Source organism: Megalobrama amblycephala, linkage group LG10 (assembly GCF_018812025.1).
Source record: "Megalobrama amblycephala isolate DHTTF-2021 linkage group LG10, ASM1881202v1, whole genome shotgun sequence".
Classification (NCBI taxonomy): domain Eukaryota; kingdom Metazoa; phylum Chordata; class Actinopteri; order Cypriniformes; family Xenocyprididae; genus Megalobrama; species Megalobrama amblycephala.
Genome location: NC_063053.1, coordinates 28,625,697 through 28,651,463, shown reverse-complemented (window position 1 = coordinate 28,651,463; position 25,767 = coordinate 28,625,697). Strand labels below are relative to the sequence as shown.

Here is a 25,767-nt window from a genome sequence, read left to right as displayed (position 1 = left end):
ATGAATGTTTGGAAATGTGAACGGATATATCCTATTGACACACTACAGCAAAAGATATAAATAACTGGCTTAAAACCTTTTTTGGGGGGTTGAAAATACTGACGTGCCTAAGACTTTTGCACAGTACTGTTCCCCATAAAGTGTGACAAGATGTCCGCGATTGGGGCATTTTGTCACAAAAGGTCAATGTGACCTAAACCTATGAGCTATATCATTTTTTCCAAGGCAACAACAGTTTAAATGCTTTACACACGTCTATGTGTAACATATTCACTGATGTAAACGTGTTACAACTAATCCCATTCTCGCCCTGTAAGCTGTTCTCTTTGTCCCCTTCGAATAATATGCGCTAACTGTGGTCATTTTGACTATATTTGCAGTGTTGAATCGAAATGTATTGATTTTTCTGCTTAACTCTACCTTTTTCTGGTGTAGTGCGCTCGCGCGCTGTCCAACCCCGTGGTGCTGAAATGATTCTCCCGCATTTGCTGTGATAGAGATTTAGTGGGCGGGGCCTATAAAGAGGCGAGATGTGATTGATGCGCCATTTCGCCAATCAAAACGCAGGAATCGGGGATTCGTTAACACGTTAAACCACTGGAATCATGTGCTGGGAAGGGGGCGAGTGCTGGATCAGGAGCGGCTGAGGGGTGCGGGACAATGTTGTAGCCTGTTAAAGCAAAAAGTGCCTTATGTTTGGGACCGAAAGATCATTTAATGAGCCCGAGCGGTCCCGAATGAAGCGGGCGGCAGGTCTGGAGCTCGTTGAGGCGAGAAGCTGCTCGGATTAATAGCTACTTATGCTGCGGCTTTGCGCCTGGTCTTGAGCTCTGCGGCAGGTGATGAGCTGAACCGGGCCGGGTCGCCCTTATGGATCGGCAGAATGGATGCTTTCAGTTTCCCTTTTAACAGTAGCGGCCCGGACTGCAAAAACGGTGATGAAGCTGCAGAGCGCCGGCCGGGGGCTCGTCTCCTCGGATTTGGTCCTGCGGCGGCGGCATCCCCGTCCGGAGCCGGATACTGGACCGCCGTGTTCGATTACGAAGCTACCGCCGAGGATGAGCTCAGCCTGCGGAAGGGGGATCGGGTAGAGGTGTTGTCCAAGGACTCGCTGGTGTCCGGGGATGAGGGGTGGTGGACAGGTATGATCGAGGACCGGGTTGGTATTTTCCCAAGTAACTACGTGAGCAGTAACGGTATCTCGGAGAAGATCCGGGACACGCCGGAAGACTACGGTGATTATTCGGTGCCTCAGTTACACTGTGAGTAAACAAATGTATCTACACAAAACATCTACACATCCACCTTCACTATAGCAGATAACATGTCTTATGTTTTGTGTTTAGGCCCTAGTTGTTTTCTCACACACTGATCAATACACATGATGCTGTACATATTAAGGAAAAAAAAAAAACTTAAACCAGTCTAAGATGGTTTACTGGTTTTCCATTATAGCCAAACTGAAGCTCAGCTGGTTTACTGGTCTGCTACTGGTCTGCTGGTCTTCCAATCTGGCTAACTGAGAAGTCCCCAAAAACCCTCCAAATCCAGCCAACTGACCAGGCTGGAGACTAACTAAGACCAGCAAACAAGCTTAGACATGGTAGCAGGTTTCAACTTGTTCCCTTTAGCTGGTTGTCCAGCTACCATTTTCAAAAAAAACATCTGCTTGCTAGTCAATGATGGTCTACCAGCAAGAACCCAGTTTGGACCAGCCAACAGCTGTCATTTTCCAAAAGACAACTACAATCTTTAAGGAATAGTTAATCTAAAAATGAAAATTCTGTCATCGTTTACTCACCCTCATTTACTCCAAATCTAAATGACCATTTTTTTCTTCTGTGGAAGACAAAAGAAGATCATTTGAAAGACAGTGGGGTCCAAACCACATTGTGTGGCCAAAAAAAATAAATTTTTCAAAAAATTTCTCATTTTAGGTGAACTTTCCCTTAATGTGGATTTTCCAGCAGGCTCCTCACAGAGCCTTAAACATGTTAAGATTTGCACCCATTCAGGCACAATTGATTCTTGAGTTTTAAGTAGACCAGTCAAGTTCTTCAACACCAGACTCAAAATTGTATTGGCGGCAAGGGATTGTCCTCATACCTTAAAGTGTTAGTTCACCCAAAAATGAAATTTTTGTCATTAATTACTCACCCTCGTGTTGTGCCAAACCTGTAAGACATTCGTTCATCTTCAGAACACAAATTAAGATATTTTTGATGGAACCAAAAGCTATCTGACATATATGTGGATATGGGTTTTTTCATTATTTTTATGTGAATTCAGTGTTGTTGTGTTTGAGCTTATGATGAGGAAGTGTACATATCTTCTATGTTTTGTATCTCTCATGCTTGCTGTTATGGCGTGTGTGTGTCCTTGTGTTGTCAGTCGCATGTTATGTGTTGCTGGTGGTCGTCTGCTTTTCCTGAATGGCTGCTGCCCTACTTTTTATCATGTGGTTCCTGCCAACTGCAATATTAATAAGAGACACAGTGGCCCAGACACACCGTCATCATGACGGCCAGGAGAGGAGGAGACGGTCTCACGCACATCTTTGTTTTACTGCTTTCCATTTTCTTCCACGTCAGCCTTCATTTTTAAAGCATGATTCCCACTGTCTGAATCTGCTATCTGCAAATTAATGCTGATCTTTCTCTGCCTCAATCTGTCACACATTTGAGCTTTTACTCATATGAATGGCACATGAATCACAAGTTCCTGTTTGCTTTCCTGTACAGCCTCTTTCTCTTAAATATCCTATTTGACCTGATGTATTTACTTGAAGTACCCCCAGAGATTTTAAGTTAGTAAGTGAGGCGATAATAAAATTAAGTTAGCAATAATGATAATAATGATAATATTAAGTTCACGGTTCTCTGATGTCGGTTAATGGTCACATGACATGCGGGTATACAAAATATTTTAAAAATTTTTTTAGTATGTGTTTTTTATTTTAAAGTTATTTATTTTAATTAAATAATAATTGTAATAATTCTTTATCAATTTTATTTTTTTGATTTAATTACTTTTCAAAAGCCCCTGCAGTTTCATCAGGAACCCCAGTCTGGAAAACCCTAGCGTAATGTAATATGTTGGAATATATTTTCTTTCTGGACTGAGATTTTTATATCAATATGGGATTTTATATTAGTTATCCTATTCAAATCAATGTGATAAATGAGTTAGGTCAAAAGTAATCTAAAAGTAATCAAAAAGTAGTAAGATTATATTACCTTAAATGTGTAATGTAATGGATCACTAACTACAATTTTTGGAATCAGTAATCAACTACAATTTGTAAGTTATCTACCCTGAACTGTATATATTCTCTTTTTCTCCTCAGTGCTCCAGATAGATTTCAATGAACTGGCCCTGGAGGAAATGATCGGTGTCGGAGGTTTTGGAAAAGTGTACCGTGCCATTTGGAAAGGGAATGAGGTGGCGGTGAAAGCCGCTCGACGGGACCCCGATGAGGACGTGTCACAGACGTTGGAGAGCGTCCGTCAGGAGGCCAAGCTCTTTGCCATGCTGACACACCCCAACATCATGGGCCTTCTGGGAGTGTGCCTGCAGGAGCCCAACCTCTGCCTGGTCATGGAGTACGCCCGTGGTGGGCCGCTCAACCGGGCCCTGGCTGGGAAACGCATCCCTCCGCATACGCTGGTGGATTGGGCGGTACAGATCGCACGTGCCATGCTCTACCTGCACTGCCAGGCCATCGTACCCGTCATCCACAGAGACCTGAAGTCCAGCAACAGTAAGAAATCATTCACCATTATTAGACCTAAGATATCAAACATTTTGATGCCAAGGACCCCAAAATACACTGCCTGGGCAAAAAAAAAAGTCACTACCTCAGTTTAACTAAGCAAATAGGTAAAAGTGGAAAATGACTTCAGTGATTAATGTTTCAGCCCGCAACAAGTTATTTAACCCTAACTGATGCAGTGAGTAGCTTCTCATTTCTTAAACAACCATGTCGGAAGACATATCCTGTGGTCATGGAAAAGATTACTCAGTTTCAGAAGGGTCATATTATTGGCCTGCATCTAGTCTCGCATAGTCAGACTTTCAGACTGACAGCAGAAGGTCTGGACTCCATAGCAGCTTTCATTGACCAAGGACCGTCCAAAGGCCGCCTGACTGACATTTAACACAACCAATCACTGTTCGTTTTGTTTTGTGTCATGTTTAGGGGCGTGAAAATGTAATGTCGATGTCTCCACAGCAGTGGTTCCCAAACGTTTTAGCTTGGAGTACCCCCTGAAGGGATTGCCACCCTTTTGCGTACCCCCTCTCTTCCACTTCGACTGCAGTCACACCTTTTTTAAAACACAATTGATTTTCCAGTGCATTTTTTTACCTTTATGAATAACTTTATGAAATAAATAATGTTTTAAATAAAAAAATGTTCAATAAAGAAATATGCAATGATGGTAAAACTAAGTAAAACTTTTAAATATTAAACTAAAACCGCCAGTAGGTGGCAGCAAGTCACTGTTTTTATGAGTGAATCATCGAGTCATTCATTCAGTAACGAAGCAAGTGGCTGTGAATGAATCATTGAATCACTGACTCTCACAATTCGTTCAAAGCCGCAGAATTGTTCGCAAAACAGACGTGTGTTGTAGTTCTGCTGTTTTCGTTAGAACTATTTTTTTATTGCAAAATAGAGTAAATACTGACAGTACTGTGTTTAAAATGTACGTTTTGTTTTTTGACCTGTTGTATAATAATGTCACGTTTGCAGTCATGTGGATATTTGGGAACAATTGCATTCTTACTCGTTATCATCATTAAATGCAAGAACTCACACAAGGTATGTTTTTGTATCGGAGAAAGTTTTAGTCTTAAATCGAAATTAATCCACTATCTGTGTCTGTATTTGTTCTGCATGCGAGTAAGTGCTAAATCCCCACTTTTATAAAGGTGCATTGTTGAGAACGACAGTAATTTATCGCGATTTAAAGCAGAAGATTCTGCACGAAATCTATCATATGCATGCTGCTTCTGTGGATACAGTCATTTTTGACTGCAAATGATGAGGTAATTTGATTAAACGTACTGGATTTATGACATTTTGGCAGTTAGAAATACATGCTCGATTTTAATATTTTAAGTTAGAATTAAATGAACTACTCAGCATTCGCGTACCCCCTTTTGTCACCTCACGTACCCCAGTTTGGGAACCACTGTTCTACAGTAACAGACTGGTGTGTAAAAATCTTGGACGAGTCTATACAGCAAACTTGACATACTTCACATACTTTTGAAAAAATACTTTTGATAAGCGCTCATTGTCACAGTTGTAAACACAAAGGCTTGCTTCTTCCATAAGGGGGTTTGGCATCACGGCATCTTTTTTTCCAGGCGGATCTTTAAAGAATGCATTAAAAAACGTCTCCCGGAAATCCTGTAGAATTAGATGACGTCTTTGAAGCTCCTGAAGTGTTTCCAACTTTGTGTGCCATTTGCATCAGACGTTCAGCCAACGACCTGTGGGCGTGATGTCTGAGACTAAAACTAACCTGCATCAAGCAATGAAAACTACTAATAATGCATTAAAACTGTCCAACACATTATTATAGGAAGGATAGTGGTGAACCATCATCTTTAAGGAAGAAATGTGGTGGAAGAATGTTTAATAGTGAAAGTAAGAGCATTTCCAAACTCACAATGTGTGATGAGAACTCAAGGGATTGGGACTATCTGTCTAAATCTGTGTAGTCTTAAGAAAACCTCTTATCAGTAAGGCTAATTAGAAAATAGGCTTCAATTTGCTAGTGAGCATAAAGATTGACCCTTTTCACTTTTTCTGGTTTGTCAGAACAGAAGTGGGAGTCATCATAGTTGAGTAAACTTTTAATTTGCTCCAATAGCAAAAGAAATCCACAATAGTGTTTACACAACTTTCAAAAAGAGGGAAAAAAATGGAGAGAGATTGAAAACGGCAGTCAGAAGAGAGAAAGATATCAATTTTACTGTCACTCCCCTAGCCGCCCTCACAGCAGCGTTAGCAACTAGTTTTTTGTAATTTGATGCAAAGGTAATTTAATACAAAGTGTAGTGTTATAAATGTATATATACTTTTTTTTTTTTTTTTATGAAAATGTAAAAAAATTTGCAGGATTTACGATGCTGATGACCATTAAAACGTGTCATTACAGTCTGTGAAAATCACATTGGACTCTGGAGCAACGGAGAAAGGTCATGTAGTCTGATGAGTCCAGATTTACCCTGTTCCAGAGTGATGGGTGCATCAGGGTAAGAAGAGAGGCAGAAGTGATACACCCATCATGTCTGCCTAGTGCCTCCCGTACCAGCCTGTGGAGGCCAGTGTTATGATCTGGGGTTGTTTCAGTCGTTCAGATCTAGGTTCAGCAAAATTATGTGCCCAAAAAATGAGGTCAGCTGACTACCTGAATATACTGAATGACTAGGTTTTTCCATCAATTAATTTTTTTCTTCCCTGATGGCACAGGCATATTCCAAGATGACAATGTCAGGATTCTTCAGGCTCAAATTGTGAAAGATTTTCAGGGAGCATGAATTTTCAGACATGAATTGGCCACCACACAGTCCAGACCTTAACCCCATTGAAAATCATTGGGATGTGCTGGAGAAGACTTTACGCAGCGGTCCGACTCTCCCATCATCAATACAAGATCTTGGCGAGAAATTAATGTGACTCTGTATGGATAAGCTTCTCAAAATGATGCCATGGTGAATGCGTGCCATAATCAAAGCAAAGTGCAGTCCAAAGAAATATTAGAATGTGTGACTTTTTTTCTTTTTCTTTTTTTTTTTTTGGGCCAGGAAGTATCCCTAGGGACCTAAAACGTCTAGAATGATCCATTTATATTATGTCAGGAAAAAATAATTAATTATTAAAAATAAAGTATTAAATTATAAAGACAACATTATGTTGTGTTTCCAAAATTAAATAATTGACTGTTATATTTTAATGTATTAAAATTATTAATACATTATTAGTTTTTTTTTTCTTAATCTAGCGTTAGCGTATCTTTTTCTGCTCGCCATTAGAGTAATGTTATATGCATGAAGTTTTGAATAAAGGGCCTTTCACACTATAAAGATAACTATAACGATAACTATATTAGTGTTCCCACCAAAGAACGACAATGTTCTGTTTATCATAAGCACGCACTACAGTTGTCATCTACTACTTTAAAAGCTCAAGCTCTTTAAAATCTGATTGGTTGTCAATGATTTTATCATTCTGAAAGTGATTCCAACAATATTGTTCCTCTGTGTCCTTGTCATTATAGTTGTGCAAGACTTCCCTATTCTCACAGAATTAGAACAATTATTATAGGTGCCCAAGAACATGTTTTCAAAAGATGTAATATAAGTCTAAGGTGTCCCCTGAATGTGTCTGTGAAGTTTCAGCTCAAAATACCCCATAGATTTTTTTTAATAAATTTTTTTAACTGCCTATTTTGGGGCATCATTATAAACGCGCCGATTTATACAGCGCAGCCCCTTTAAATCTCGTGCTCTCCGCCCACAGAGCTCGTGCTTGCCTTAAACAGCTATAAACAAAGTTCACACAGCTAATATAACCCTCAAAATGGATCTTTACAAAGTGTTCATCATGCAGCATGTCTAATCGCGTAAGTATGGTATTTATTTGGATGTTTACATTTGATTCTGAATGAGTTTGATAGTGCTCTGTGGCTAACGGCTAATGCTACACTGTGGGAGAGATTTATAAAGAATGAAGTTGTGTTTATGAATTATACAGACTGCAAGTGTTTAAAAATGAAAATAGCGACGGCTCTTGTCTCCGTGAATACAGTAATAAACGATGGTAACTTTAACCACATTTAACAGTACATTAGCAACATGCTAACGAAACATTTAGAAAGACAATTTACAAATATCACTAAAAATATCATGATATCATGGATCATGTCAGTTATTATTGCTCCATCTGCCATTTTTCGCTATTGTCCTTGCTTGCTTACCTAGTCTGATGATTCAGCTGTGCACATCCAGACATTTATACTGGCTGCCCTTGTCTGCCTTTCATAATGTTGGGAACATGGGCTGGCATATGCAAATATTGGGGGCGTAGACCCCGACTGTTACGTAACAGTCGGTGTTATGTTGAGATTCGCCTGTTCTTCGGAGGTCTTTTAAACAAATGAGATTTATATAAGTAGGAGGAAACAATGGAGTTTGAGACTCACTGTATGTCATTTCCATGTACTGAACTCTTGTTATTCAACTATTCCGTGGTAAATTCAATTTTTGAATCTAGGGCACCTTTAACTTTATAGTTATCATTATCATTATAGTCATCATCCTTGGTGTGAAAGGCCCTTAACTCTTGGTTTTTATTTCATACTGTTTAATACGGCTGTCAGTAGAATAAAACATGATTTCTTACCAGTGTTTAGAAAGCAGAAAGAAACTGTAATTGTATCATATTTGTTAAATATGTTTAAAAATATCATGCTGAACATATTTAATTTATATTTGATATTAAAATTACAACTTCTACTCAAATTCTCCATGGACCCCTCAGCACCCCCTTTTGGCCTCCAGTTGTAAAATCCCTGCCTGATGCTACAATCATAGGCTGCTTTTCTTCTACAGGCATGTAGTTTTTCTTGTATTCAACTGTCAATGGTTTGTCTGGGACTCTTCATGTTGGTGCGTGTTTTTATAGTTGGAGGGCCTGACTCATGTATTGGCTCTCTGGGTGTGTAAGTTGGTCATAATCCTGTGTTTGGCAGTTGACTTGTCTGATTGGATCCTCTAAACCCAAAGCTTATTACAGAGGATTTGCACTCACCTTCACTCCCTGCTACTTGATTGGCTACTCAAAACATGTCCTGGGCTCTCATAGGCCACCCGGATATAATTAGCATAGGACCTTGCAGACAATTGGACACTGTAGTTCAAAGATAAGTCTCGTGGCTTTTCATTGGTTGTGTTGTAGAAAAACAAAGTCAGCTAATTTTAACAACACCAACTTACAGATAAACACACACACACACACACAATATTACAGCCAAGCTGTGTTCTACATCAAGAAGCATTTGAAACTCTAAATTTAATATTGAACTGCTACAAATTGCAACCATCCAACCATCAATGAATATTCATGATCTTTTCCATTAATGTAATACTGTGTGTTCCACTGTTGTTTAGAGCTTGTGAAGTAATGTTAGTGAAGGCATTGTCCAATTCAGCACTACTATGGTGGACAGCTCCTATACAAAGCTGCCTGTCAATCAGGCTTCTTTTTTTTTTTTGCTGTAGTCATAGTAGAGCTGCACGATTAATCGTTAAAAGATCGTGATCTCGATTCAAACACCCATGCAATCTTATTCCTTATGTCTCTTAAACCTTTGGCAAAATCAGCCTATCATGTTTAGGTATGAAACAGCTTCACAAACAGTCTTTTTAAACTCACGGTATCATTATTTCTGTCCTACAGTAATTCAAATTATCACAGAAGTACTGGGATAAAAGTATATAGCTCAGATATAAACACTGATGTCTACAGCAGTGATCAAAATAGAGCAAATCCCCTTTTGAAAGTAACATGGCGCTTCAAATAACGATTGTATTGATTACATTGTTACACCACTAGGTGGCAGTAAGTGACTGAAAATGTAATTGTCATTGAATCATTCATTCATGATTCGTTCAAAAATGCTTTATCATTCAGTAATGAAACAAGTGAGGTATTACTGTGTGTTCACACCGCCTGCGGCGAGAGCGTCAAAGTGACGCTAGTCATTCATTTTCAATGAGAGCCGGCGGCGAGCTCCGGCGAGAGCGGCGCGGCGCGTCTTGGACGGTGACTGTGTGTTCACACCGCCGGCGGCGAGAGCGTCAAAGTGACGCTAGTCATTCATTTTCAATGAGAGCCGGCGGCGAGCTCCGGCGAGAGCGGCGCGTCTTGGACGGTGAGAGCGTCGAGGAGAGTTGAAATCAGGTTAACTTTATGGTAATGAGCTATGACGCGGTTCGGCGGCAACCAATTGGAATGTAGAGGTCCTCGCTTGAGAGGCTTCCGATTGGTTGACACGACTTGTCATTTACTTTGACCCTCCCGTCGGCGGCGGTTTGAACGAACAGTACTATGGAAGGCCAAAAGGGCCAAAACGTGTGAAACCGACGTCTTAACACGTAATTACGTGTTAACGCGCAAATCACTTGTTAACGCGTAATTACGTGTTAACGCGCAAATGACGTGTTAACGCGTAATTACGTGTTAACACGTCATTTGCGAAATAAAAAACGTGGGACTTTACCACCACCTGGTGGTGTGGTGTACTTGCACAAGCAGATTAGGATTGCAAATGGCAGGATTTTGTCTAAAATAAATCTTTAAAAATGAACAGTGAGCATAAATAGGCTACAACTATGGCTACACATAATAATTATAGCATACATTTTTTATTTGTATTTATTTTAATCCTAACACATGTCTTCAAATGAATGAATGTTGTTGCTCTCAAAACAATTAACACAGCACAGTAAACACTCTTATGTTGATGAAATTTCATTATTCACTGCACTGCAGTTTATTCTAGTAATACGTTTATTAAAAACTAAATTATATCATCATAACTACAGGTGTGTTCACTATTGATTTTATAACATATTCATCTATAGACATACACTAATGAAAGTACATGCTTATTATTGTTTTTTAATGAGTGGTTTTGTTATAATCTTTTCCCACTTCCCCCAAAAATTACATAGCCTACACAAACATCCAGCAAATGTTGTACAGTACTGCAATCACTAATGTTTACTCACGAATTTAAATCTGCCTAGAGAATTTCATCTACATCATAGAACATTCTTATGCATTATGGAGGGAAAAATCATTACAGTACAGTAATCAGTACAGCGTTGTTGGCAGGGCGGCCAAGGCGACTGTTGACGCTCTCGCCGGCGGCGGTGTGAACGCACGGTGAGAGCGTCGAGGAGAGTTGAAATCAGGTTAACTTTATGGTAATGAGCTATGACGCGGTTCGGCGGCAACCATTTGGAATGTAGAGGTCCTCGCTTGAGAGACTTCTGATTGGTTGACGCGACTTGTCATTTACTTTGACCCTCCCGTCGGCGGCGGTTTGAACGAACAGTACAGCGTTGTTGGCAGGGCGGCCAAGGCGATTGTTGACGCTCTCGAAGCAAGTGGTGTGAAGGCTTATTCGAGATGCATCGGCGCTGCACAGACCAATTGGCTTATGACATCAAAGTATCGCGAGAACGATACTTCACGCCACTTTGATGTCTCGAACAAGCCTAATACCTCACTTGTTTCATTACTGGATGAATCAGAGTTTTTGAACAAATCTTTTGAATGAATGATTCAATGACTCACTCATATATTGGCTTGTTTGAAATGCATCTGCGCTGCACATACTGATCGGCTTATGACGTCAAAGTACCGTGAGAGCAATTCATGTTCTCTAGTCGCTCTCGCGGCACTTTGATGTCATACGCCAATCGGCCTGTGCAGCGCAGATGCATTTCGAACAAGCTTATATATGAGTGAGTCATTGAATCATTTATTCAAGAGATTTGTTCAAAAACGCTGATTTATCCAGTAGTGAAACAAGTCATATCTTTATGAGTGAGTCATTGAATCATTCAATCAAACCTATTTTTTTATATGTTCATTCTAGGTAATTAAACATTTAATACACTGCAGCAAATAATATTTTGTCAGAACCTCTGGTAAATTACACGTTATTTTTTAGTTGTCTTACAAAAACAAACAAACAAAAAAACAAAAAAAAAACAAACTGTGATTATCAATTTATCCAGGTTTGTGCAGCTTTAAGTCATAGTAACTAACCGCAGCATCTGCCCCTTTGTTTCATGTACTCAATCATCACTTTCTACTTTTTAACTCTACCCTACAGTTCTGATTCTGGAACGTGTTGAGAACGATGATCTGAGCAACAAGACTCTGAAGGTGACAGATTTCGGTTTGGCACGAGAGTGGCATCGGACCACAAAGATGAGCGCGGCGGGGACGTACGCTTGGATGGCCCCTGAGGTCATCCGCTCTTCGACCTTCTCCAAGGGCAGTGATGTTTGGAGGTGGGCACCAGGAAATGTGTGTGAGTGTTTCTGACCTAGCTGCACCAAAAGGCAAGTCAGTCTATGTAGCTGTCATGTAGGCAAGTCTTTACATTCTCATATTGTCCGTGTTTCCTTTTTAAAAATAATGTGAAAAAAAATCTCTAGAAATATGGTATATTTCTCTCTAGAATATTAGAACACTCAGGACTTCTTCAAAAAGATAAAATAAATGAATAAGGTTTAGATTGATCTGTTGTTGTAATCTGCTTAATTTAAGAATAATAGAAGTCGTTAACTTAAACTATTAAAAATCTCAATTGTAATAATGCTGAAATAAAACAAAAGTTAGAAATGAACTAGATATATATTATTATTATTATTATGTAATAATGTATACATAATGGGAGCAAATCAGACACTTATAGCACAAATTGTACAATATTTCAGTTTTGTTGGCCAAACTATAGGTCACAGATGGCAGTATCCAATGAAGGTTTTTGTTACCATGGTAACAAACAAATGGTGTCATTAGCCCAGTTTCTACGGCTGGTCTGTGTGATGTTTGGTGCTGTTCAGTGCTTAGCTATCAATGTCTGAATTTCGCTTCCCACCACAATTCCTGATTACAGAGTACAGAAGGGGAGGGATGAATAGTAAAGAGATAAAAATAGAAAACATTCAGTGCTATGGATCTTTGGATGCTTTGTTCTCTATCCACATTAACAAGGTGTTTGTTTGTGTGTATTTCTTTGAGTCACAGAAATCTACTGTAATATTTATCATTCATTTGTAGTAATCTTTTAGGTTTTTATACTTACCAAGCTGTCTTTTCTGTCAGTGTTGTCAACATTTTTTGCCCAGATGGCCACTGAAGCACATATTTTACATCTGAAAGAATATGACACTGCAAAGGCACACTTTGAAATGTTAATAGAGGGGTATTTTTGTTTACTATGGAACATAATACCTGTCATTCATTTTATAGTGTTACTGTATAGGATTCTGCTAGTCTTTGCACAAATAATGATGGTGACAGCTTGTTGTCAGTAGTCTTGTTTAACTCTCTGTCGGTCTGTCTCTTTCTCACAGTTATGGAGTTTTGTTGTGGGAGCTGCTGACAGGAGAGGTGCCGTTTCGTGGCATTGATGGTCTGGCGGTAGCTTACGGTGTGGCCATGAATAAACTGTCCCTGCCGATCCCCTCCACCTGTCCTGAGCCATTTGCTCGGCTGATGGAAGGCAAGAAAATCTCATATACTGCAGTGACTGTAACTTATTAAATTAAGCACTGTTCCCCAGCATATATGAAACTTCTGTCATCATTTACTTTCCTTCCACAAATGACACATCATAACATAACAAGTATCATAACAGTATGCTGTAAAAAACTGGCAGCTGTGGTTGCCAGAAATTCTAATGTTTTCTGGAAAAATAACTTATGTTATGTGATATAATGTTAACATACCCATCTACTGGAACTACCACCTTACCTTAAAATCTACTGATAACCACTATAATAATGTAGGTGGTAAAATAGAAAGCAACATGATAAATCTCCAATACATCTCAACATCTCCAAGAAAGTCATACAGTAAATGATGACAGAATTTTCAATTTCAGTTCAATTCGATGAACTGTTTTTTAATTGAATGAGTTTGAATTGGATATATAGAAATTGAAATAGATTCACTAACCAAAAGGCTCATTGTCCCAGCCTGAGTGATCTGTGACAGCTGACAGTCTGTGTGTGGTGTGTGTTTCTCTCACCTGCTCTAGACTGTTGGAATGTGGACCCTCATGCTCGACCCCCCTTCACCAGTATTCTAGACCAGCTGACAGCTATCGAGGAGTCGGGCTTCTTTGAAATGCCAGCAGAATCCTTTCAATCCCTTCAGGATGACTGGAAGCTGGAGGTTCAGGAGATGTTCGACCAGCTCAGAGCCAAAGAGAAGGTTTGCATGCTTTCAAAATGGTCAAAAACACATTTACTTATCTGTATAAATACCAACATGTAGACTTTTTTCAGCATCATTACAGAAATCATTCTAATATACTGATTTAGTGCTTAAGTATATTATGAAGTTCAAAAGAAAAGCATTTATTTGGCATAGAAATCTTTTGTAACATTATAAATGTGTTACACTTCTGATCAATACGGAAGAGGATTAGGGCCAAGCAATAATAAAAAAATAAAACCATCTCGAGATTAAAGTTGTTAAATTTTGAGAAAAAAGTCGAGATAAAATGTTGAGAATAAACTCGTTAAATTACGAGAAAAAACTCATTAAATTTCGCAAAAAAAGTCGAGATAAAATGTTGAGAATAAATTACGAATTTGTTCTCATAATTTAACAACTTTTTTCTCGTAATTTAATGACTTTATTCTCAACATTTTATCTCGACTTTTTTCTCGAAATTTAACGACATTTTTCTCATAATTTAACGAATTTGTTCTCGTAATTTAACAACTTTTTTCTCATAATTTAATGACTTTATTCTCAACATTTTATCTCGACTTTTTTCTCGAAATTTAATGAGTTTTTTCTCGTAATTTAACGAGTTTATTCTCAACATTTTATCTCGACTTTTTTCTTGAAATTTAACGAGTTTTTTCTCGTAATTTAATGAGTTTATTCTCAACATTTTATCTCGACTTTTTTTTTTGAAATTTAACAAGTTTTTTATCGTAATTTAACGAGTTTAATCTCAACATTTTATCTCGACTTTTTTCTTGAAATTTAACGAGTTTTTTCTCGTAATTTAATGAGTTTATTCTCAACATTTTATCTCGACTTTTTTCTTGAAATTTAACAAGTTTTTTCTCGTAATTTAATGAGTTTATTCTCAACATTTTATCTCGACTTTTTTCTCGAAATTTAACAACATTTTTCTCATAATTTAACGAATTTGTTCTCGTAATTTAACGAGTTTTTTTCTCGTAATTTAATGAGTTTATTCTCAACATTTTATCTCGACTTTTTTCTTGAAATTTAACAAGTTTTTTCTCGTAATTTAATGACTTTATTCTCAACATTTTATCTCGACTTTTTTCTCGAAATTTAACGACATTTTTCTCATAATTTAACAAATTTGTTCTCGTAATTTAGCAACTTTTTTCTCATAATTTAATGACTTTATTCTCAACATTTTATCTCGACTTTTTTCTCGAAATTTAATGAGTTTTTTCTCGTAATTTAATGAGTTTATTCTCAACATTTTATCTCGACTTTTTTTTTTAAATTTAACGAGTTTTTTCTCGCAATTTAATGACTTTATTCTCAACATTTTATCTCGACTTTTTTCTCGAAATTTAACGACATTTTTCTCATAATTTAACAAATTTGTTCTCGTAATTTAACAACTTTTTTCTCGTAATTTAATGACTTTATTCTCAACATTTTATTTCGACTTTTTTCTTGAAATTTAACAAGTTTTTTATCGTAATTTAACGAGTTTAATCTCGAGATGGTTTTATTTTTTTATTATTGCTTGGTCCTAATCCTCTTCCGTAGATCAATTTAATGCATCCTTACAGAATAAAAGTATTAATTTTCTTTAAAAAAAACTTTGAATGATATGTACATACAGTATATACATCCCGAATTACGAAAATGTTGGGATGTTTTTTAAATTTGAATAAAATAAAAATTAAAAGACTTTCAAATCACATGAGCTAATATTTTATTCACAAGCGAACATAGATAACATAACAAATGTTTACATGGAGAAATTTTACACTTTTATCCACTAAATGAGCTCATTTCAAATTTGATGCCTGCTACAGGTCTCAAATAAGTTGGCACGGGGGCAATAAATGGCTGAAAAAGCAAGAAAGTTTGAAAAGATTCAGCTTGGAGAACATCTAGCAACTAATTAAATTATTTGATATCAGGTCTGTAACATGATTAGCTATGAAAGGGATGTCTTAGAGAGGCAGAGTCTCTCAGAAGTCAAGATGGGCAGAGGCTCTCCAATCTATGAAAGAGTGCTTAAAAAGATTGTGGAATACTTGAAAAACAATGTTCCTCAACATCAAATTGCAAAGGCCTTGCAAATCTCATCATTTTCTTGTTGGAAATCATGGATGCCGTGTCCTCCAGGCTAAAGAGAAGGGAGACCTTCCAGCATGTCATCAGCATTCAGTTCAAAAGCCAGCATCTCTGATGATATGGGGGTGCATAAGTGCATACGGTATGGGCAGCTTGCATGTTTTGGAAGGCACTACGAATGCTGAAAGGTATATAAAGGTTTTAGAGCAACATGTGCTCCCCTCCAGACGACGTCTATTTCAGGGAAGGCCTTGTGTATTTCAGAAGGACAATGCAAAACCACATACTGCAGCTATTACAACAGCATGACCTCATCGTAGAAGAGTCTGGGTGCTGAATTGGCCTGTCTGCAGTCCTTTCACCTATAGAGAACATTTGGCCCATTACAAAAAATATGTCAAAGATGACCACAAACTCTTCAGCAGCTGGAAACCTATATCAGGCAAGAATGGGACCAAATTTCAACATCAAAACTCCAGAAACTCATAACCTCGATGCCCAGACGTCTTCAAACTGTTTCGAAAAGAAGAGGAGATGCTACACCATGGTAAACATGCCCCCGTCCCAACTATTTTGAGACCTGTAGCAGGCATCATTGACAATAAAATATTGGCTCAAGTGATTTGAAAGTCTTTTAGTTTTCATTTTATTCAAATTTAAAAAACGTCCCAACTAATATGTAGGAAGGGGGGACTCTCTCGCTTTGGTCTGTCAGTAAAAAAGACAAACCAATGGAAACAACAAAAAAACATTGTATCGACCCCAGTGTGCGTCGTCCCACTGAGAAAATGACCAGTATGCCAGATTACCAATCCAGCCCTGAATCCAGTCTCTGTTAAACTTACAGCTGTGATGGTGTCAAACTCCAGATGAATTGGTGTCTGTCAAGTATGGTGGTGTCAAGTGCAGCAGATGAATTTACCAGATTATACACACTACATAGACTAGAGTGATGAGTAAGTTGGATCTTTCTCATTGTTGCTGTAGGAGTTGAGATCCTGGGAGGAGGAACTGAGTCGTGCAGCTCTACAGCAGAAGTACCAGGAAGAGGCTTTGCGGCGGCGGGAGCAGGAACTGGCGGAAAGAGAAATTCACATCCTGGAGCGAGAGCTCAATGTCATCATTCACCAGCTGTACCAGGAGAAACCACGAGTGCAAAACCGTCATGGAAAGTTCCGGCGCAGCCGGCTTAAACTGCGTGACGGGAATCGCATCAGCCTGCCTTCTGGTTAGTATTTCAAAGTATTAAATGCATCCTTCAAATAGCACTCCTTATGTGCACACAAGATTCAACTCTCATTTGATTTCAATAGATTTGCATTGGGTAAAATAATACATTTTTAATTTAACTCTTTATTTTTTTTGCTGTTAAATAATATTTGTGTTTCAGATTTCCAGCATAAGATCACAGTCCAAGCGTCTCCTTCTTTGGACAGGAGGCGGAGTCTCCTGGGCAGTAACTCCACCCCTCCAAACAGCCCCCCTGTTTTGCCACGCCTCCGAGCGATCCAGTGTAAGTGTTTTTATGTATCTGATTGATTTTGTGTATATTATTGTGAATATTTGGATAGATATATGGTCAGTTTCCTAATTTAGAACATCCTTCATGCCGACAGTGACCCCTGGGGTCGGAAGTCAAGCCTGGGGTCGTAATGCTGCATTCCAGTACGATGAAGAGGAGGAGAGGAAGTCTTCACGCAAGAAAGGGAGAACGCAAAGAGAACACAGTGCTGATGAGAGGTGTGCGTGTATGTGTGTTTCTGTACAAAGCATAAATGTTAACCAAATATTTATACAGTCACAAACCTCTGTGTGCATGTGTTTATCACTCAGTTTGAGGACTCCTAAAGAGGGCAGTCGGCAGCGTTCCTGCAGCGCTCCAAACCTGCGCCGCTCCCCGAGACACAGTCCTGCTATACCTGGAGTGTGCAGCCTGGCTGAGACTGGTAACACTCACATTACACTTTGTTCGTCATCTTCACATCTTCTCTTTATCTTTTCATACACATAGCATAAGGGTTATTTCCAGAAACAGATGATATTAATAATGTTCAATCATTAAAGGTGCAATAGGTGATTCTCTACAGAAACATTTTTTGTTATACTGGTTGAAAGTCTCCGCATATCCTGAGCAATCACTGTTAAACAGTCTAAATGTATTTTTATAAATATAAATTATCTGTGGAAGGCATAAGACAATAAAATATTAATCCAATCATCATATTTGGTCCGAATAAAATAATTCGATGTTCTACCTGCCTAACAACGTATGTTTTTACATACCCTCACGCACCCTGTTCGCACAGACATCATACGTCATCAGCACGTTTCATGCTATGGAGAGTTTATGTAGACAGACGTCAGTCACAGAGCACCGCAAACAAACAGCAGCTAGCTTTTACAGTTCCTACCGAATCAAATCAATAAGTTTTTGCTGCATTCACACCATAACTACCATAATTAAGAGATTCTAGGAGTCAGACTCGGAATTAGGCATATCAATGTCAACAGTATCAACACCGAAATGAATCAGGTACAAGCTCTGTAAGTTGTTTACATTCATTATTATTGTAATGTTATGTACTTTGAGACATGAGGTAGCTTTTCTTGTGACACTTTGGTGTGCCCTCATGTGTTTTGGAGGAGGCGTGGCTTTGGACTGTGATTTTCAAGGAGGGTGGGATTGTATGCTTTGAATGCTAGCTGGCTAACATTAGCATTTCCCAGATCACCTACTGCACCTTTAACTATAATCTTCAATATCTTTATTTATTTGGGAAGTTTTTTGAAAACAACGTGGTGGACATTTTGCGATGTTATATGGAAAAAATAAAATCTTTTTTATTCTTTCACGGCTGTGTGAATTGATTTGACGGTATACTGACTTATTACTTGAGAAAATAAATTCTACCCATCAAAGAATAATTAGCCAAAATTAATCATCATTAAACTTGAGTTGGACTAATTAAATTCTTCTTTTGTCTGAATCTTAATTTTTTTTATTGTAATTCAGTAAATTCCTTTTCCTGTAATTCCAATTTCTGGATCCTGTGGAGCATAGCCACATTTTTAAGATTGAAACATTGAAAATGTGTCACACTGACATTGTGTTGGCATCATTGCATCAGGCTGATGTAATATTTTGATTATTTTGACATTTCTGTCATCTCACTGATAATAGACTGGTTTAAGCTCACCTAAGTAGGTCGAAATGTCACAGATTTTATTTACATTATAATATTAGAAACAAATGAGAATAAACAACCAGAAATCAAAAAAAGCTTCACCCTGCAACTGACAAGCTGTGAAGTCTGGTTATGGTGCAACATTGTGAAATCTTTCTCCCCCCACCCCTCTCTTTCTCTCTCTGTAGAAAATGAGGACTGCTGCTTCCCATCAGAGTCAGCTGACTCTCCTGGCCAATCATACCTCTGCATCCCGTTCCACAGGGATGGATCCGACAGTTACAGCATGGAGAGCAGCACGACTGGAATGGCTTCTGATGCTTCCCCCAGTTATACGCGGCGGAGCCCCAGTGGAAGCCGTAGATCAGAGCTGGTGTTGCTGGGCTGCGGGGCGGCTCTGGCTGCTATTGGTTTTGGTCATAACTTACTGGACCTGGTGCGTGTGGAAGAGAGTGTGCGTCCACGATGGGAAGGGCTGTTTCACCGCACCGGGGGTCAAAGTCGTGGCGCTAGCCCACCCACGCGCAAAATCTTCAAACGTGAAAGCCCCCGTCGCCCTCCCCCTCTGCCCACATCCCTCACACTCCTGTCTCTCTCATCTGTGTCTGATTGTAACTCAACCCGTTCTCTCCTGCGCTCTGATAGTGAAGAGCTGCTCGTGCTACGCCCACCAACGCCCCCCACCCTCCCAGGACACAACCCGCCTCCTCTGAACCCACTGGTCAACACCCACCTGGAGAGCTTTAAACGGCACCCTCGACAGTCTCTTACACCCACACATGTGCCCTCTGCACCCAGTGCAGCCTGCAGGCTTCGTCGCACACCTTCAGATGGCGCAATAAAGACAGGGTGCAGTCCCGCCCATAACAACCACAATCCCACCCCTACCACACCCTCCAAAGCAGGTGAGAACCTCATGCAAACCTCTGGGTCAGCGATGGGATGCAATCTAATTCCTACCTAATCCCTAACTCCTACCGTCACAAACATGTAACCAATCCCATCAACGTGGGATGGGGCTTTTCCTATCATTATTTATAGGGATGCTGCTGCCTGCTGATTTTTAGAAGACAGTTGTTTGACTCTGAGATGGCGAACAGGAACATGGTTTGTGTAATATTAGTAACACATTATTAGCTGTTTGATAACGTAGTCAAGCCAAAGGCTAATCATATCAGTAACCTTTATGCAGTGTTGCCAACTGCTTTCAATTGAAAGTAGCTAAAACTGGTAGCTAAATGTCACTACATGGCATCATGATGGCAAATTCATTGATCTATATAAATATGAATATAGATCAGTGGGCAAAATAAGAATCTAGATAAGATTTGTCCAAGAAGTTGTTAGATTTGTCTCTAAACATTTGAAAAAAGTCTCAAAAGGGGCGGGGAAGTCACTAAATCTAGTGACTAGGGGTGTGACGAGACAGGTATCTCACGAGACGAGACAAGATTTTTAGACACTATTTTTAAGAAATCCTTAATGGCGAAATACATGACTAGAAAAAATATTCTGCAGGTGTATTTGAGATGTTTTAACTAATCATCTCATTTCAGTTCTACTTTCTGAGTATGAATTATCATATGCAGTAAAAGACAACAATACTCAAATACTGTAAAAGGTTTTGCCACTAACTCAACTGACTGACTTCTCTTCTGTATGATTTCAGTCTCTTCAGACCTTACTGTAGATGATTTATGAGCTTCTACAACTTCAGACCTCCTAACTGAACTCCTTTCCACAAACTGATCATAGAAATAAAAACAGTATGAATAAAAATTGTAACACTTTACAATAAGGTCTCATTTATTAACATTAATGTATTAATAACCAACATCAACTAACAATGAGCAATATCTTTGCTACAGTATTTATTAATCTTTGTTAATGTTAGTTAATAAAAATAGTCATTCATTGTTAGTTCATGATAGTTCACAGTGCATTAACTAATGTTAACAAATGAAACCTTACTGTTTGTGCTTAATAAGATTAAGAGAAAACTCTTATTCATTTTTATGGTAACACTTTACAATAAGTACAACCATAATCACACTCTCTCAATATTCAAAGTGCAAATAAGACCAAATTTTTCTTTGATACAGAGCTAAGAGATGGTTACAACTACACTACCCAGCCTAAAATAGCTTTCATATTGAGAGATATCTGTATTCATCAGGGAGCCGCTTTCAAAATGCGGGTATTGAAATCGCGTTTGAATGCGCGCTCGCGTTTACTTTCACTTTCGTACGGTGACATCGCGCGTAACTCTGTAAATATGGAGCGGCGGCGACCATTATCCAACTGAATTAAATGTTTTTTATTTAAATACAAAGCAAAACGACAGTGGAGGCGTAATGTAAACGAAGCAGTGGCATATTCTTTCCTAATCATCCTAACACTCTGTCATGGCAACATCACGAGACTACTTTTCAGCTCAACGAGAAATCTCGTCACATATTAGTCTCGCGAGATCTCGTGCCACGAGATCTCGTCACACCCCTACTAGTGACAAAATCCCTAAATTGGCAACACTGCCTTTATGTGTCGACTTTTATTCAAATTATGAATGGATTTATATATATATCCTAGAAAGTGCGCAAAGACCGCTCCCTTTACAGTCACTCATCTCAGTTCACAATCTCACAAAGTTCTCTTATCAATAAAGTTGTCTACACTGCACAATGAATCTCTTATTTACTTTGTATCTACACTGTTAATGAGGGGGTTCGCGAGTGTGAACGTCAGTGCTGAACAAAAACTCTGGCGTTTTGAGCGGTGAGTGGATTCTGACCTAAATTAAACGCCCCTGATTGGCCACTGTGTTCAAGAGATCAACAAACATGTCTGTGATTGGCTACATTGCTCATTGCTGCAAAAACATGTTGTAAATAGAAACATTTGAAGTTCTCTAGAGCGCAAACACATGCACTGGAGCGTTACTAAATCTGTTTGGTCAATATATTATTACAGTATCAACTGAGGGTGCTCTTGCTTTTGTTTGAGGGTGCTTACCCCATAGAAACAGGCCTGCCTGTATAATTCTCTATTTCTCTACTTCTTCTGAATCAGTTTTTGTTTCAAACATATATGGATGAATTAAACCAATATTTCCACTTGCCACTGTGTAGCGTTTACTACAGTTGACCGAGTGGATCAAGTAGTCTGAGCTGGTGTGATTGAGTGAAGGCTGGGACTAATTTGCATGTTCATACATCCACTTCTACTAAATTAAGCAAGAACTCAAGGGTATAGACTTACATTTAAGCTATTTTAAAGCTATTTAAGGCATGAGGAAATTATTTTCACAGAAAAAAAAAATATTATAAATATGTCATTGTGATTATCAAACATGAGTTTTAAGGGATAAAATTATTGACTGCAGAGGGACTTTAAAAAAAAATAACTTCACTGTATTAATATTCAAATATTCTTTATACATATACATATGTATGTGTGTGTGTGTGTGTGTGTGTGTGTGTGTGTGTGTGTGTGTGTGTGTGTGTGTGTGTGAAATGAAATGATAACTAAAATGTGTACACTCATGGATTCAAAATATTATTTGATAATAAAAAAGGTGAACTTAAATGGTATAAAGGTTTTTAAAAAAAAAAACATTTGATATAAAAACCAACTTGAATACAGAGAGTACATTTAGAGAGATCTTGGTACATGTTTTTTAATTTAGATAAGATTCCTGTTCTTTATACATCATTGACCGTCTACTAACACAACAATTAATGATTTGAAATCCTTTCACAGAAATTGATTCAGTTCTTTGCTATAATTAGTTTAATTTGTGTGCCTTTTGTGATGCCGTATGTGCAGTGACTCCGTGGACCTTAAGTGAGGACCCCTCGGAGGTGCCCCGTCTTCCTGATCCGAATCTCATCTTCCCACCTACGCCACGACGCCGCTTCCAACCTGAGCGTCCCAAGACTCTGGACTTCCTGGCTAGGCCCCGCCCTTGTCCACGAGCACGGTGTGGATCCCAGTGGGGCGAATCTCCCGCCCACACATCCAGCACTGAAACCCCGTCCACTGTGGAGTTTGGAGGAGGTGTGGTCGTCTTGCCCACTCCAATGGAACCACCAACCCCCTGTTCCCCTTGGGTGAATGACAGCCTTTTGGACCAACAGGATGAAGGACAGTACAGGGACGGGACACGACCTCTTTCATCAGATCCCAGAGACTCACCTTACAGAGTGCGACCAGGGTTCTGCTCTTGATTTCATCCCTCCAAACTTATTAATGTCACTCACAAATTTAGACCCACTTGCTTTCAGATGTAGCACTTACACCGTCAGATTAATCAAGGGGGAAGTTCTGGATACCCTGATGAAGAAAACATGCTTAAACAAGCCTAAGATGCTTTGCTTAATTAAGCTGGTCTTAGCTGGTTAAAGATAGTCGCCCAGCCTGGTCAAGCTAGCTGGGTGGTCAGTTGGTTGCCCAAGTGCCCAAAACCCCTTATAAACTAGCCAACAGACCAACTTGACTCTATTGGAAGACCAGAAAACCATTTTAGGCTGGTTTGAATTTTTTTTCCCCTTTTTTTTTTCAGCAGGATATATAAATACTTACTATATTAAGAACTGATACCTTATTGATAAGGAATAATTACCCAGCATAAACCAAAGGTACTTGGTTTTTGCTTAATCCAGATGCTTGTCTGGTCTAAACCATCTTCAGTTCAATATTAGAAGTATTCAACAAATATATACAGTCCTACACTGCAAAAAATGAATTTCTTCCTCAATATTTTTGTCTCGTTTTACCAGTACAATAAGCATTATTAAATCAATATACATTTAATTGAGAAGCAGAATTATTTCAAATATTAAAGGATTAGTTCACTTCAGAATTAAAATTTTCTGATAATTTACTCACCCCCATGTCATCCAAGATGTTTGTGTCTTTCTTTCTTCAGTTGAAAAGAAATTAAGGTTTTTGAGGAAAACATTCCAGGATTTTTCTCCATATAGTGGACTTCAGCGGAGTTCAACGGGTTGAAGGTCCAAATTGCAGTTTCAATGCAGCTTCAAAGAGCTCTACACAATCCCAGTCGAGGAATAAGGGTCTTATCTAGCGAAACGGAAAAAAAAAAAAAGTATATACTTTTTAACCACAAATGCTAGTCTTGCACTAGCTCTGCGATGTGCCACGCATTACATAATCATGTTGAAAACGTCACGCGTGATGTTGGCAGAAGTACCAAGCAAGTGTTTCAAAAGAGTTAAACATCTAGGTTACACACATGAAAGAACAATTTTAAACATAAACTAACACAAAGACACATAAATATGTGTCATTCATCATACAACAACTTTTGAACGGTCCTCCTTCTCTACACTTGTAAACACTGGATCGGTATTTCCGCCTAAGTCACACGTGACCTTTCCATTAGAGCTAGTGCAAGACGAGCATTTGTGGTTAAAAAGTATATTAATTTTTAATTTTTTAGAAAATGAGCAATCATTTCGCTAGATAAGACCCTTATTCCTCATCTGGGGTCGTGTAGAGCCCTTTGAAGCTGCACTGAAACTGCAATTTGGACCTTCAACCAGCTGAACCACTGTTTAAGTCCACTATATGGAGAAAAATGTTTTCCTCAAAAACCTTAATTTCTTTTCGACTGAAGAAAGAAAGACATGAACATCTTGGATGACATGGGGGTGAGTAAATTATCAAGGAAATTTTAATTTTGAAGTGAACAAATGCTTTAAGCCTGAAAATTGCTCAAAACTAAGATATTTTTAGATATTTTTTCTTGTTTTAAGTGTAAAGTCGCTTAATTTTGATCAATTTTTTCAGAAAAACAAAACTTGTTATCTTATGTAATTTTGCTTCTCAAGTAATTGTATCTTGATTTAGAAATGCTTAGATATACTAGAAAACAAGACAAAAATCCAGATGCAGTTTGCGGTCCAATAGTGCGTCTTGATAAGCTAATCTTCAGTATACACTTCTATTCATCACCAGGCGTAATAAGCTATCGAATAATAACACGATCCAGATGCTTCATTAATGGCCAGACTGAATACTGAGTGCTTTAGAAAAGTACAGGGTCTGCAGCTGTGATCTTTAGAGACATTTATCAGGACAATTTTTTTATTTGCAAACTTGTTTTTTATTCATATTGAGTGTATTATCTCAGCTGTCCTGCTGCGCTGTATTGACTTCCTCTCTGTATACACACGTCTGCATGTTTATGGTAGATTTAGCTTTCTGAACATAGTAGCCTACTGGGTTAGATGGAGAACATTGGACAGTTTATTTCTACAACTCTGTGGAGTTTTCAGGTTTTATTTGTCATATATGAATGAGATTGTACACCTTTAGAAGTGCTTTTCCGGTCTCATGAATGTATAGTTCTTCTGTTATACTTCCATTCGAGATCACTGATTGTTCTGTGGTTTTCACTGTAGCATGAAACACATTGTCTTTCACAAA

The 25,767-nt window shown here is 38.6% G+C and overlaps 1 protein-coding gene across 1 annotated transcript; it reads left to right on the top strand.

The window, feature by feature from the left end:
- The first annotated feature begins 79 nt into the window (after window positions 1-79).
- On the top strand, window positions 80-24,217 carry map3k9 (mitogen-activated protein kinase kinase kinase 9). The gene is made up of 11 exons (XM_048205641.1): window positions 80-1,262; window positions 3,347-3,760; window positions 11,922-12,102; window positions 13,174-13,322; window positions 13,860-14,035; window positions 17,120-17,360; window positions 17,523-17,645; window positions 17,749-17,872; window positions 17,966-18,078; window positions 19,506-20,222; window positions 23,143-24,217. Exons 1-11 carry the CDS (start codon window positions 884-886, stop codon window positions 23,541-23,543), a joined length of 3,018 nt encoding a protein of 1,005 aa, XP_048061598.1. The 5' UTR covers window positions 80-883; the 3' UTR covers window positions 23,544-24,217.
- Window positions 24,218-25,767: the final 1,550 nt, after the last annotated feature.

Coding starts and splice junctions, on each gene's coding strand:
- map3k9 (XM_048205641.1), top strand. CDS start 884: ATGGATGCTTTCAGTTTCCCTTTTAACAGTAGCGGCCCGGACTGCAAA. Junction 14,036..17,119: donor AGCTCAGAGCCAAAGAGAAG/GTTTGCATGCTT, acceptor TTGTTGCTGTAG/GAGTTGAGATCCTGGGAGGA. Junction 18,079..19,505: donor GTGCAGCCTGGCTGAGACTG/GTAACACTCACA, acceptor CTCTCTCTGTAG/AAAATGAGGACTGCTGCTTC.